This window comes from Diabrotica virgifera, chromosome 5 (assembly GCF_917563875.1).
Source record: "Diabrotica virgifera virgifera chromosome 5, PGI_DIABVI_V3a".
NCBI classification, from domain to species: Eukaryota; Metazoa; Arthropoda; class Insecta; order Coleoptera; family Chrysomelidae; genus Diabrotica; species Diabrotica virgifera.
The window spans coordinates 9,270,340-9,282,523 of NC_065447.1; the positions used below are offsets into that span (position 1 = coordinate 9,270,340).

The 12,184-nt window shown below is 32.8% G+C and overlaps 1 protein-coding gene across 1 annotated transcript in view; it reads left to right on the forward strand.

Moving 5' to 3' along the window:
- LOC126884928 (BAI1-associated protein 3) overlaps positions 1-12,184 on the forward strand; it is a 368,259-nt gene that overhangs the window by 314,475 nt on the left and 41,600 nt on the right. The window contains exon 12 of the mRNA XM_050651279.1: positions 4,866-5,142. Coding sequence (XP_050507236.1) covers positions 4,866-5,142 — 277 coding nt within the window. The remainder of the gene's footprint in view (positions 1-4,865; positions 5,143-12,184) is intronic.

A 12,184-nucleotide genomic window follows, 5' to 3' on the forward strand; every position in this document is an offset into this window, starting at 1 on the left:
AAGTCCAAAGTATTTATCAAGAACTGTGGACAAATGCCAGACGAATGGAGAAGCAGTATACTGGTACCAGTTTACAAAAACAAGGGAGATATAGAATAATGTACAAACTACAGGGCTATAAAATTGCTTAGCCGCACCATGAAAATATGGGAAAGAGTAATTGATAGACGGATACGTGAAGAAACCGAAATATCCGAGAATCAATTTGGCTTTATGCAGGGTAGATCAATAACAGATGCAATTTTCATTATAAGGCAGTTGATGGAAAAATACAGGAGTAAAGAAACAAACGCTCATATGGTATTCATTGATCTTGAGAACGCATATGATAGACTTCCTCGAGAGATTCTGTGGTGGGCACTCAATAAGAAAGGAGTCCCTGGTGAATATGTAAAGATTGTGAGGGATACGTATGAGGGAGTAACGACTAGTGTTAAGACAGGTGTGGGAGAGACTGATAAATTTCATCTGAAAGTAGGATTGCACCAATGCTCTGTGCTTAGTCCGTATTTATTATCATTAGTTTTGGACCAGATAACGGCGAAACTACAGGGTAACATTCCATGGTGTTTAATGTATGCTGATGATGTCATGTTAGTAGGAAATAGTGAAAGAGACTTGGAACAAAAACTGGAACAGTATGACAAAAACAGATTATTTGGAATGTTCATTTAAAGATGGAGCTACTACAAATAAAATGGTATCTTTGGATGGTGAAATGATTGTGAAAAGCAATAGTTTTAAGTACCTAGGATCGGTATTACAGAGTAATGGAGAAATAGATGGAGATGCATGCAGTAGAATTAGGGCTGGATGGATGAAGTGGAAAGAAGCGAGTGGTGTGTTGTGTGACAGAAAGATTCCAATGAAGCTGAAGGGAAAATTTTATAAAACAGCCATAAGACCGGCTATGATGTACGGAACTGAATGTTGGGCAGTGAAAAAGAAAGAGGAACAACGAATGCATGTGGCGGAAATGAGAATGCTTAGATGGATGAGTGGAGTGACAAAGAAGGATAAAATTAGAAATGAGTATATTAGGGGAAGTCTAGGTGTGGCACCAATTGATGCCAAAATGAGAGAGCATAGGTTAAGATGGTTTGGTCATGTTCAACGTCGAGACGTTAATCACCCAATACGAAGAATAGCTGAAGTGCAGATTCCTGGAAGGAGTAGGAGAGGAAGACCAAAGAAGACCTGGGGGGAGACGATAAGGCAGGACATGTTGGTAAAGGTGATTAACATTGATATGACCCAAGATAGAATTGTGTGGAGAAATGCAATTAGTGAAGCCGACCCCGCATAGGGATAAGGCAAAGAGAATGATGATGATGATGAATAAGGTTCTAACTTGAATTTAGGTATTTTCGTATTTTCAAAAATGATATTTTTACTTACGTTTTTGAGCCTTGAAAATCGTCATCTTTTATTCCTTTTTCAGTTTTAAGTTGTTTATAACTCGAAAACGATCAACTTTAGAGAAAAATTACAAAAGACCATTTTTTGTTTAGAATGATCCAAAAAATCTGGAATAATATCTGCCCGGGTCGAATTTTTTTATTTATAAAAAAAGTCATTTTTAATTATTAATTAATAATTATAGTTAGAACAAAATTAGATCGGGCACCTCTTGTTTTTTGTAAATGTTAACATGCTAAATAAGATATCCAATAATTTTTATCCGATATTCAGCTAGGTGAAGTTCAACCTTATATCGTATCTTGTCTAGTAGGGAGGGACGGTAAATAGTTCACATCAATCTGTAGAATTCAAATAACAATAAAAATACCATGGCTATAAAAACTTTTTATTTCCGATCAGTAGAAAAGGAAGAGATAAAAATTTTACGATAACTTGGAAGCAATAATGTATTATACATCTAACAAGACATTAAGATACGATAGGAAACGCGAATACGCGTGTCACATTGTAAAATTGACGAGCCAATAAAGGGATGACAAAACAAACATGAATACTCTAATTATAGAATATTAACACTCATTAGATTGGTTATAGTCCAGGGTAATAAGGTTTTTCCCATGACACTCGAGCAGCCAGGGTACTGAAGCGTTTTTTCGACAGGTAATACCTATAATAGCAAATTGTAACTATTTCCTGCGTAGGATCTGGCGGCCGTTTTTATTTATAAACAATTAAGTGTCAAAAAATGGCATTTTTCCCTTTTTTTTTTCAAATCAATGGAAAACAGTGAAACTTAGTACAAATATCTTTGAGATTATGGAAAAAGCTTTAAAATGACGTATTACAAAGTTTGACATACTCATTTATTGTTAATATAATTGCGAAAAAAGGTCGGAATTGCAAAAAAAATTAATTTCGCAATATCTATTGTTTAAGTTAGTGTACAGCTTTGAAATATTTGTCATATATAAGGGTTCTTTGGTGCTTAATATGTGATAAAAATTTCAAAGCGATTCATTCAATTGTTTAAATTTTATTCAATTTGTTTATCCCAGAGAGCATTTTTTTTGCAATAACATAAGTCAGAAAAAAATGACGTTAGAACCATTCCACAGGTGTCAAATGAAAGAGCCTGAGCTATATTTTGAACTTGGTTTAAAAAATGCGAATAAAAAATGCATTTATTAGTAATAAATAATTATGCAAAAGTGTCGTAAATCTTTCCTTATAAACTTTTTATTTTGTTATATAAGAAATTATATATATTTATTATAATTTTTTATCAATTATGATATAAATAACATTACTTGGTAGTTGTGCACTTAAAACAGGGTAAAAAAGTTAATTTTTTTGGAAAAAGTTATCCAAAAAGTTTATAAGGAAAGATTTAGGATACCTACTTTTGCATAATTATTTATTACTAATAAATGCATTTTTTATTCACTTTTTTTAAACCAAGTTGAAAATATAGCTCATGCTCTTCCATTTGACACCTGTCGAATGGTTCTAACGTCATTTTTTTCTGACTTATGTTATTGCAAAAAAAATGCTCTCTGAGATAAACAATTCGAATAAAATTTAAACAATTTAATGAATCGCTTTGAAATTTTTATCACATATTAAGAACCAAAGAACCCTCATTTGACAAAAATTTCAAACCTGTACACTAATTTTATTTTTACAACAGTTATTGCGAAAATATAATTTTGCAATTCCGACCTTTTTTCGCAATTATATTAACAATAAATGAGTATATCAAACTTTGTAATATGTCATTTTAAAGCTTTTTCCACAATCTCAAAGATATATGTACTAAAAAATCATTAGTTTCAGTGTTTTCCATTAATTTGAAAAAAAAGGGGGAAAATGTCATTTTTTGACAGTTAATTGTTAATAAATAAAAATGGCCGCCAGATCCTTCACAGGAAATAGTTACAATTTGTTCCTATAGGTATTACTTGTCGAAAAAACGCTTCAGTACCCTGGCTGCTAAAGTGTTACGAACAGGGTATATTTTTGTCTTATTACCCTGGCCTATTATATGTGAGACAGAAACATCACTGGGAAAATTTGGTTTGAGAAATAGGAATGAGCGCGGTGGAGACAATTCGATGTAAATATCAGGTTCGAATTGTTTTCTAATGCCCTTTTGTCCTATTCTTCTCGATCGACGATGATAAATATATGGTTGAAGAGTGGAGTAAGAATATGGTGTTATTGACAATTACTGATAATTACACTATAGTTGTTGGTCAGGTAACGTTCTATAATAGACTGCGACTCAAAATAGTCCCTTTGGCTAATTTATAATCTCATCAAAATATACAAATCATCAATAACTTGCATGGTAACAAGGAACTATGAACTTGCACTCTACAGTTTAATCGAGAAAGCTATTGCAAAACTTAGGAAGTTCAAATGGAAATACCACGATTCGGCAATTTATTTAGGTTGCAGAAAGTTCACTGGACTCTAATGCATAAAATTAAACTATTATCGATATGTTTCCCAATGTTTCAATTATACACGGTGAAACTATAAAAGTTTAGGAAGTTAAGAATAATGTGAGATTACAAATTCATGGATTAATTTGAGATTGAATACGCGGTGAAACTTTACTTAGTTTCCTGCTCGAAAAAAATCTATCAAAAATGAACAGCTTCTACCACAAAAAAGAACATCGGAGATGAACGTGGCAGAGCCCTAATGGAAAAACTGGGAACGAGATCGGTTTTATGATCACTAATAAGAGGTAAGTCTTTAGAAATGTTATAGTCTTGGTAGAGTTATCGCATGAACAAAAAGAAGTATACGCCTACCTAGACAGCTTGATCATATAAAGATAATATAAGCCGGAAATATTGGAGGAGACAGTCTTTTAGAAAATATATAGGAGCTGTTCAAATTATATCTGCACCAAAGTGAAAGATCTACAAAATGGCACAATGCACTTAACATTTTATTACACAAATAGGGCGATCCATCAGACCTAGATAATTACTGACCCAAAAGCCTACTAAGCCTCCTCTACAAGTTACCCCAAACACATCTCTCACACTTTTTCATCTTTTTTGTTTTCATATTTTGACAACGGCATCCGATTTGAACGTCTAAACGTTAATAAAATCATTTTTTTAGTAAAATTGTGGCTTATTTCCCATCAAAACTAGTTAATTATGTACAAAAATGCCACAAGAAAATAGCATCAAAACAACACTTTTTCATCGGATAAAAAATATTCAGTCTAGAGTCTAGACTACAGAACCTCTGGAAATACTTATGCTTTACATACTCTATGAAATGCTTTCTCAAGATCGATGAATACCATATTAACTTTTTTATCAATTTTATTGAATGTAGCGTTTTGCATTTTTAACATAAATTATTGTTACACGTAATCGTTGCAATTGTTCCTCGTTTTATCCAACAAATTGTTGTTTCAGAACGAACGGCATACCGTATTTCAGCGTAGTTTTTAAGCAGATGGACAGTCTCATAGCTGAAGAAGTCGTGGCGTTTCTACACCAGAACGAGCATCCCGACACTGCTTATAATCGGCTGATTTTCTCCGTATATCTGGAAGTGAAGGATTTGGCCTCTTTCAGTCAACATCTTCCTGTGGGAGGTGACCACAAGCTACTCTTGACGCACTGTCATGATTGGTTCGAGCCAGCAGTTAGCTGCTGGCTTACTTCTTGCCGAGGAAGGGCTTTACAGAGGGTGAGTTGATATTTTTAGTATAAAACTTAGTTTTTACGTAAATGTTTTAATATCTAAAATAATAAATTAATAATATTAGCGATCTCAACGAAAATTAGTTCAAAGAAGGGAAAGAAGAAAACAAGTTTCTACAGTTAGGATAGTGGATATTAAAAAATACGAAAAAAGTCTTCTTCTCGTATCCTTTTCCTCTCAGGCGTCGGATTCAGATTCCGTTTTTGCTGTTTGTCTTTGTAATATATTCCTTCTTATCCCTTTCTATGCCACATTTCTTACCAGTATTTTTTCCTTTATTATTCTTTTGATTTCTTCACTCCGCCATTCTGGTCTCTTAAAATGTTTGTTCAATTTTCTTATTCCTCATCCTTCTTCCGCCTTACAGGTTATATTGCCTTTGAATATTTTTCACTTGTCTTTGAGATCTCTTTGAAGTTCTTTACTTTCTAATTTTTGAATCGATTAGTTTGTTTCGTGTTCTCTTCTTTAATGTGGATGTTGCTGTTTTTCTGTACCCACTTTTATCTTCTCTTTCTGGTGTTACTATATATACATTCTGCTACGACTAGCCTATGCAGTGGTCATATTTCTACTTCTCTTCTTGTGTCAATATGTTGTATTATCTTTGTTAGTTCTTTCGTATGTACCACATAATCTATTAAATTTTAGCGTTTCTTTCTTCTGCTATAAACCTGTACTTATCTTCTAGCCGTTGGTTACAATTCTTTAGACAATTCCGTCTGCAAAATTCGATTTGCCTTATTCCATTTCTATTTATTCTTTACTCTCCAAATACAAGCTACTACAATCACTAACGACTGTACTATGGCATTTTGACGATAAAATTGAGAATCCAGTAGACTATTTGTTATGAAAGTAATATCTTTCAAAGATGCACGATTCCTACTGTACAAAATTTGTATGATTAAAAGAGTAACACATTGAAATTAAATTTTCAATCGTTAGTTCTCTCATTATGTTTTTATTTATTTGACGTTTTGTATTTTCAATAGACCTTAAAAAAGTTACTATCTGTCGACGTTAAGATGGATATCAGCTTTCATAAAAATTAATTAATTTTTTCGTATCTTTATATTTTTGATTATACAAGTACATTACAATATTGTGGTTTTGTGTAATTACAATTCATCCGTATGTGTGTATTTACACGTTTATGTTTATTTATATACAAAGATATATGTGTGTAGGTGGTTGTTTGTGGTTGTGGTGCTATTAATGTAAGGGTGAAATCTATTTTTGGTCTTCAACCCTTGCTCCGAAATGAGTAATATAAACGAGTGGATGACTTAATGAAAGTGTTTCGTGGAGTGTGATGAAAAGGCATTGGGAAACATCTAATTAAGTCTTTAGTTTTCATTCAACTTTTTTAAATACATGTTGGTTTTCCTATGTACACGTCGCGTCGCCTTAGAAGCTTCTTGTTCGTAAAAACTCACCTTTTATCATTTTTTTTTCTGAGTAATTCTGTCAGGTGTCGATATTTACATCTTTTTTTTTAGTTTTTGTTAGGCTTGGTATTTTAGCTATAAAAAGAAAAGGAGAATATGTCTTTCTTATTATGTTGGGAGAGTAATTTGGATCATGAGTTAGGTCAGAATGTGGCACTAATGATCAGTTAATTACAATCCTATAGTATCTTATAGAAATCACTAGTCCTAATATTTGTGGAAATATGACTGAGATAATTAACTGTTCACTTTAACTTTTAAGATAACAGAAGGTCAACTCTACATACGTCAACCAAACCCGTGTAGAAACAGTTTACAATTGCGTCGGCACCATAATAACTGAAGAATGGACCAACAGCCAAGAGATAGGAGCGTGCATCGAAAAAACAACTAGATAAACCTTCAACCGAATGGGGGCCTTTTTTCAAGAGCCACAACCTCTATCTTGGCATTAAAGTAAGCATGCTTCGATGCTACGTCTTCTCTGTACTTTTTTATGGTGGGCCAGATATGTGTAGAAAATTGAAAGAATTTTAGATGTGGCTATATCGTGGAATACTTAAAATACCGTGGACTGACCTGGTCACAAATGAGGAGGTCCTCAGAAGAATGAAGAACTGAGAGGTACTGACCACCATCAAATCTCGAAAGTTACAATACTTCGGACATATTATGCGAAATGAATCCAGTTAAACCCTCCTAGAAGCCTTCCTGCTAGGAAAAATATTTGGAAAGCGAGGTTCTTTAACCAAGATCCTGGTTAAAGAACCTTAGAACCTGGTTCCACAAAACATCTGTGCAGCTTTTCCGCAACATTCGTCACGGATAAGCACATCAATAAGAAGAACTTTTCATATATGTCTTAATCCTAAAGATTTTAGTCACTGTGTCCTACCTCTCCTTATACACGGTGTCCAGAAACTCTACCGACAAACGAAGACAGAAGATTCTTCAGATAATTTTAAGACAATTTAACCCAATTCACTTAGTCAGAAAATGCTTCCTAAGGGAGCTAGAGCTCTTTGAAGATGGCGTCTTGTAATGAGTTTTTCTTAAATACCTCCAGAACGCTTCTGCTTAGAAAAACAAAAATTGGTACGCTTATTTATTTTCTAGAGATAAATCTACTCCATCCATTGCGAATTTTTAGTACTGATCATAGGCGTCCGTTTTGGGTAGGGTAACGGTTATTTTATCGCATAACTTTTTTGTCTTTAATTTTTAAGCATTTTTGACTCTGAATTATTAAATTGTGAGGTATTCTAGTACTAAAAGGTGCCTTTGCTTTAAGTCGATAGGATACACCGTTTTCTCGAAAAATCGATTTGAAAATTTTTCGTTCTTTGAGTTTAAAAAAAAAAAATCAAAAAAAACCTATTTAGAAAGACGAAAACTGGTACATTTATTTATATTCCAGAGATGAATCGATTTCATTAATTGCGAATTTCTAGTACCGGTCATAGGCGTTCGTTTTGGGTAGGTCAACAGTTATTTTATAGCATATCTTTTTTGTCTTTAATTTTTAAGCATAATTTTTTTTCAAATTCCATGAACGAAAAACTTTCAAATCGATTTTCCTAGAAAACGGTGTATCTTACCGACTTAAAGCAAGAGTACCTTTTAGTACTAAAATACCTCACAATTTAATAATCCAGTATCAAAAATGCTTAAAGGGTAAAGACAAAAAAGTTATGCGATAAAATAACGGATGGAATCAATTCATTCCTGGAAAGTAAATATCCATACCAATTTTCGTTTTTCTAAATAGAAGCGTTCTGGAGGTATATAAGAAAAACTAATTACATGACGCCATCTTCAAAGAGCTCTAGCTCCCTTAGGAAGCATTTTCGAACTAGATGAATTGAGTTAAATTGTCTTAAAATTATCTGAGAAATCTCCTGTCTTCGTTTGTCGGTAGAGTTTCTAGACACCCTGTATACGGTGCCGAAACCTTAGAAACTTAGAAACAAAGTCTAGAAGCATAGTGAGTAAGTTAGGTCTCAGTTAACCCTTCACTGCTACATTTTGCTCGAAGACACGCCCAAAAGCGCAGATCCTACTGCCAATGAAAGTGAGCATGTGCATGTGTCACTGATCCGTGCCATGAGCAGTGAAAGGGTTAACGAAGTCAAATCAAAATTTTGACAAAATTTTCGAACTGTGGCCGTCAAACTTTCATTATCTTTTAAATAAAAGTTCAACAATGAAAACGAACTGTTCTGTCGAGTAACGCTCAAATTTTACTAACGCCAAACGGTCAGCTGTCAAACTGTTTTTTTGCTTTACTTTACTGCACAAATTTTGGCAAATTCAAATTTTTATTGAATTTTGGGACACCCTTTATTAGCGCCTTACCTCGAACGAAAACTACTTTAGTGATATTTGAAAAGTTGCAGTCTTACTAAAACACTCTAATCCAGTTTAAGATCTGTATTTTAATGAGGGCTAATGATGTCTCGAGAAGTTTGGATAGTCGGAAATCGGGTTAAAATTTTTCAGAGACAACGGAATCTTCTTCGTCGCCGGTCTGAAGCACCAGCTAAAGTGTGCATAAGAATAATCGAGGACGAGAGTAATTTTACTTTGTAATTTCTTTAATATCTTGAGTAATTACTAGTCTGAGGTGCAGCGACTAATAATAAGATTGATGTTTCAGAAATCTCTTGTGATTAATCATTTACTTTTGACAATTTGACCGAAGGTAAAAATATAAAATTGATAAAAGTTATAATAAATATTATATAGTTCTGTCGCCAGAGAGGGTACAACGGCCTCCTTAATTCCGATGGATTTACCCAAGTTTTCTTTATGTATTTTGACCCGTAGAACACGAATTTTTTGGGTAACAGTTGATCCGGATGTCGATAACATTGTTATAAACAAAGAACTTGAGGAATTACATAAGAGCGATTTTTCACAAAACAAAACATTTTTTTTTTTTGTATTTTTTGGGTAATTCTCAGCAAAAAATGGTTCTATAAGTTTTTTCGTAGGATGCATAGTTTTCGAGATAAACGCGGTTAATCTTTCAAAAAATCGAAAAAGTGCAAGTTTTGAACTTTTGATTAAAAAACAAAATAGCAATTCTGCTTGCTGCATTTGAAAGTTCAAGTCAAATTTTATCGGTTTTGATTATTTGCATTGCTAAAAATTATTTTTTTTTTTATTGTTAAACAAAGCTAGCTATAAACACATAGTGTTTCCCGTGCCCAATGCATGCGTTTTAATGTACGTAATCTACGTAGAAATTGTCGGTATGCGCACCTACTCGCTCGATTTCAAATGAGGAATGCATTGAAAACATCAGTTAAGCACTATGTGTTTATAGCTTTGTTTAACAATAAAAAAATTAATTTTTAGCAATGAAAATAATCAAAACCGATAGAATTTGACTTGGATTTTCAAATCCGGTAAGCAGAATTGCTATTTTATTTTTTGATCAAAAATTATTCGAGTTCAAAAATTACAATTTTTCGATTCTTTGAAAGTTCAACAGCGTTTATGTCGAAAACTATGCATCCTACAAAAAAACTTGTAAAAACATTTTTTGCTTAGAATGACTAAAAAAATACAAACAAATGTTTTGTTTTGAGAAAAATTTTATGTGATTCCTCAAGTTCTTTGTTTATAACAATCTTATCGACATCCGGATCGACTGTTACCCAAAAAATTCGTGTTCTACGGGTCAAAATACATAAAAAAAACTTGAGTAAGTCCATTTGAATTAAGGAGGCCGTTGTACCCCCCCTGGCGGCAAGACTAATAGTCTAAGATCCCACTGCAGAATCACTACGTTCCTAAGTTGATTAATTAATGTCACATGTGTATATAAATTTAAGGATAGAATACATTGATAACAGGTTGCCAGTCAAAAAGTTATTTTTTATATTTTCCAGTTTTTTGAGGATTCGTAAATTTCTGACTGATCGCATGTTGGATTTCCGATACAAGATTCTAAAGTGTTACGTTTAGCCTGTAATCTTGTACGGAATGGAAGCATGGACATTAAAGGCCAGTTCCATTAGCAAACTTGAAGTGTTTAAAATGCGGTGCCTGCGTCGAATACTTAGAATATCATGGACGGACAGAGTCAGAAATGAGGAAACATTAAGAAGAGCGGGTTTCCAGAACAGGAAACTTTTAGTTAAGTAAAAAGTAAGACTGCATAGTTAGGGCACATATTACGAGGAGAACGATACACTTTTCAGCAACTGATACTAGAAGGAAAGATAGAGGGTAAGAGGGGTCTGGAACGTAAAAAGATGTCATGGCTGCGTAATATTCGCCAATGGACAGGAATACACAGCTATGAAATGCTTCGCAATGCTGCTAAAAACAAAATTATTTAATTCTGATTATCTAACATCTCACCTGACAAGAGAGTGTACGGTGGACGCCAAAGCCGAAAGGCACGGCACCTTAAGAAGAAGTCAAAAAGTGACCGAATATAGTTTTAATTAAATTAATAGTAATTCATTTTGAAAAAAAAATATTGATAACGAAGATGCATGTTTTTTATATCAAATTAAAGCTAATTTTTGTTCTAATACGACGATATAAGGTTACTTATTGTTACATTACATTATTAAGGTTACAAATTGGGGTTGTTAGCTGTTAAAAATTTGAGGTATCAGAGGTAAAGTGAAAGAAAGCTAGCGTGCAACGCCACTGGTTTGACAAGGTTGACAGTGTTCGATGGTGTTAAAGCAGTCATCTTGTCAGACCAGCGGCGTTGCGCGCTAGCTTTCTCTTTTACTTTACCTCTGTTACGTTGCGTTTTTAACAGCGGACGTTTTTAAAAACCCTAATTTTTACAGGCAAGCTTATATCATCGTATTAATAAAACAATGAGCTGTAATTTTATACAAAAAAAGAATGTGTGTGTACTTTGTACGCACCTAAGAAGTTATACTTCTATTATAATACGATTTCCACGATATCAATATAACAGTTTATTTATATTTTATTTAAATATTAAACTAATTTTAATACTTACTACTTTCTAAAAATTTTTATTAAAACAATCCGAAAAATTAAAAAAAAATAATAAAAGAATAAAACACACGCAAACACATTGAAAAATGAAACCAATGAAATTATTTTTGAACAATTGTTGAGAAAATTTTAACTAAATACATATTTTCTGAAAAAAAATATAATAAATATACTTACAATCATAAAATGTATATAAAAAAAATAAAATAAATAAAAATTTGCATTGGGAATTGAACCTGCGTCTATCAGGTTTAGATTATTTTGAACTCACGCCACGTAGAATTTAACTACCGAGACAAGTGAATGAAGTGGAAAGTTATACCTAGCAACTAAACGTTTTAAAAAAAAATTGACAATTGCTTATTCTGTTAGTTTAATCAAATAAGTTTGATTCTTGTGGAATTAAAATACGACAAAATATAGACTAAAAAAGCAATATATTAGATGGAGATTTTTTGTTGGTAATCAAATTATGTAAATCAAAGCATTACCTACTAGCTAGGTAGTTACATTTTCCAAATAGGTATTTACCTAATTTGTAATTTTTTTATTACAATACTGAAACATTTACAATAAGGTAC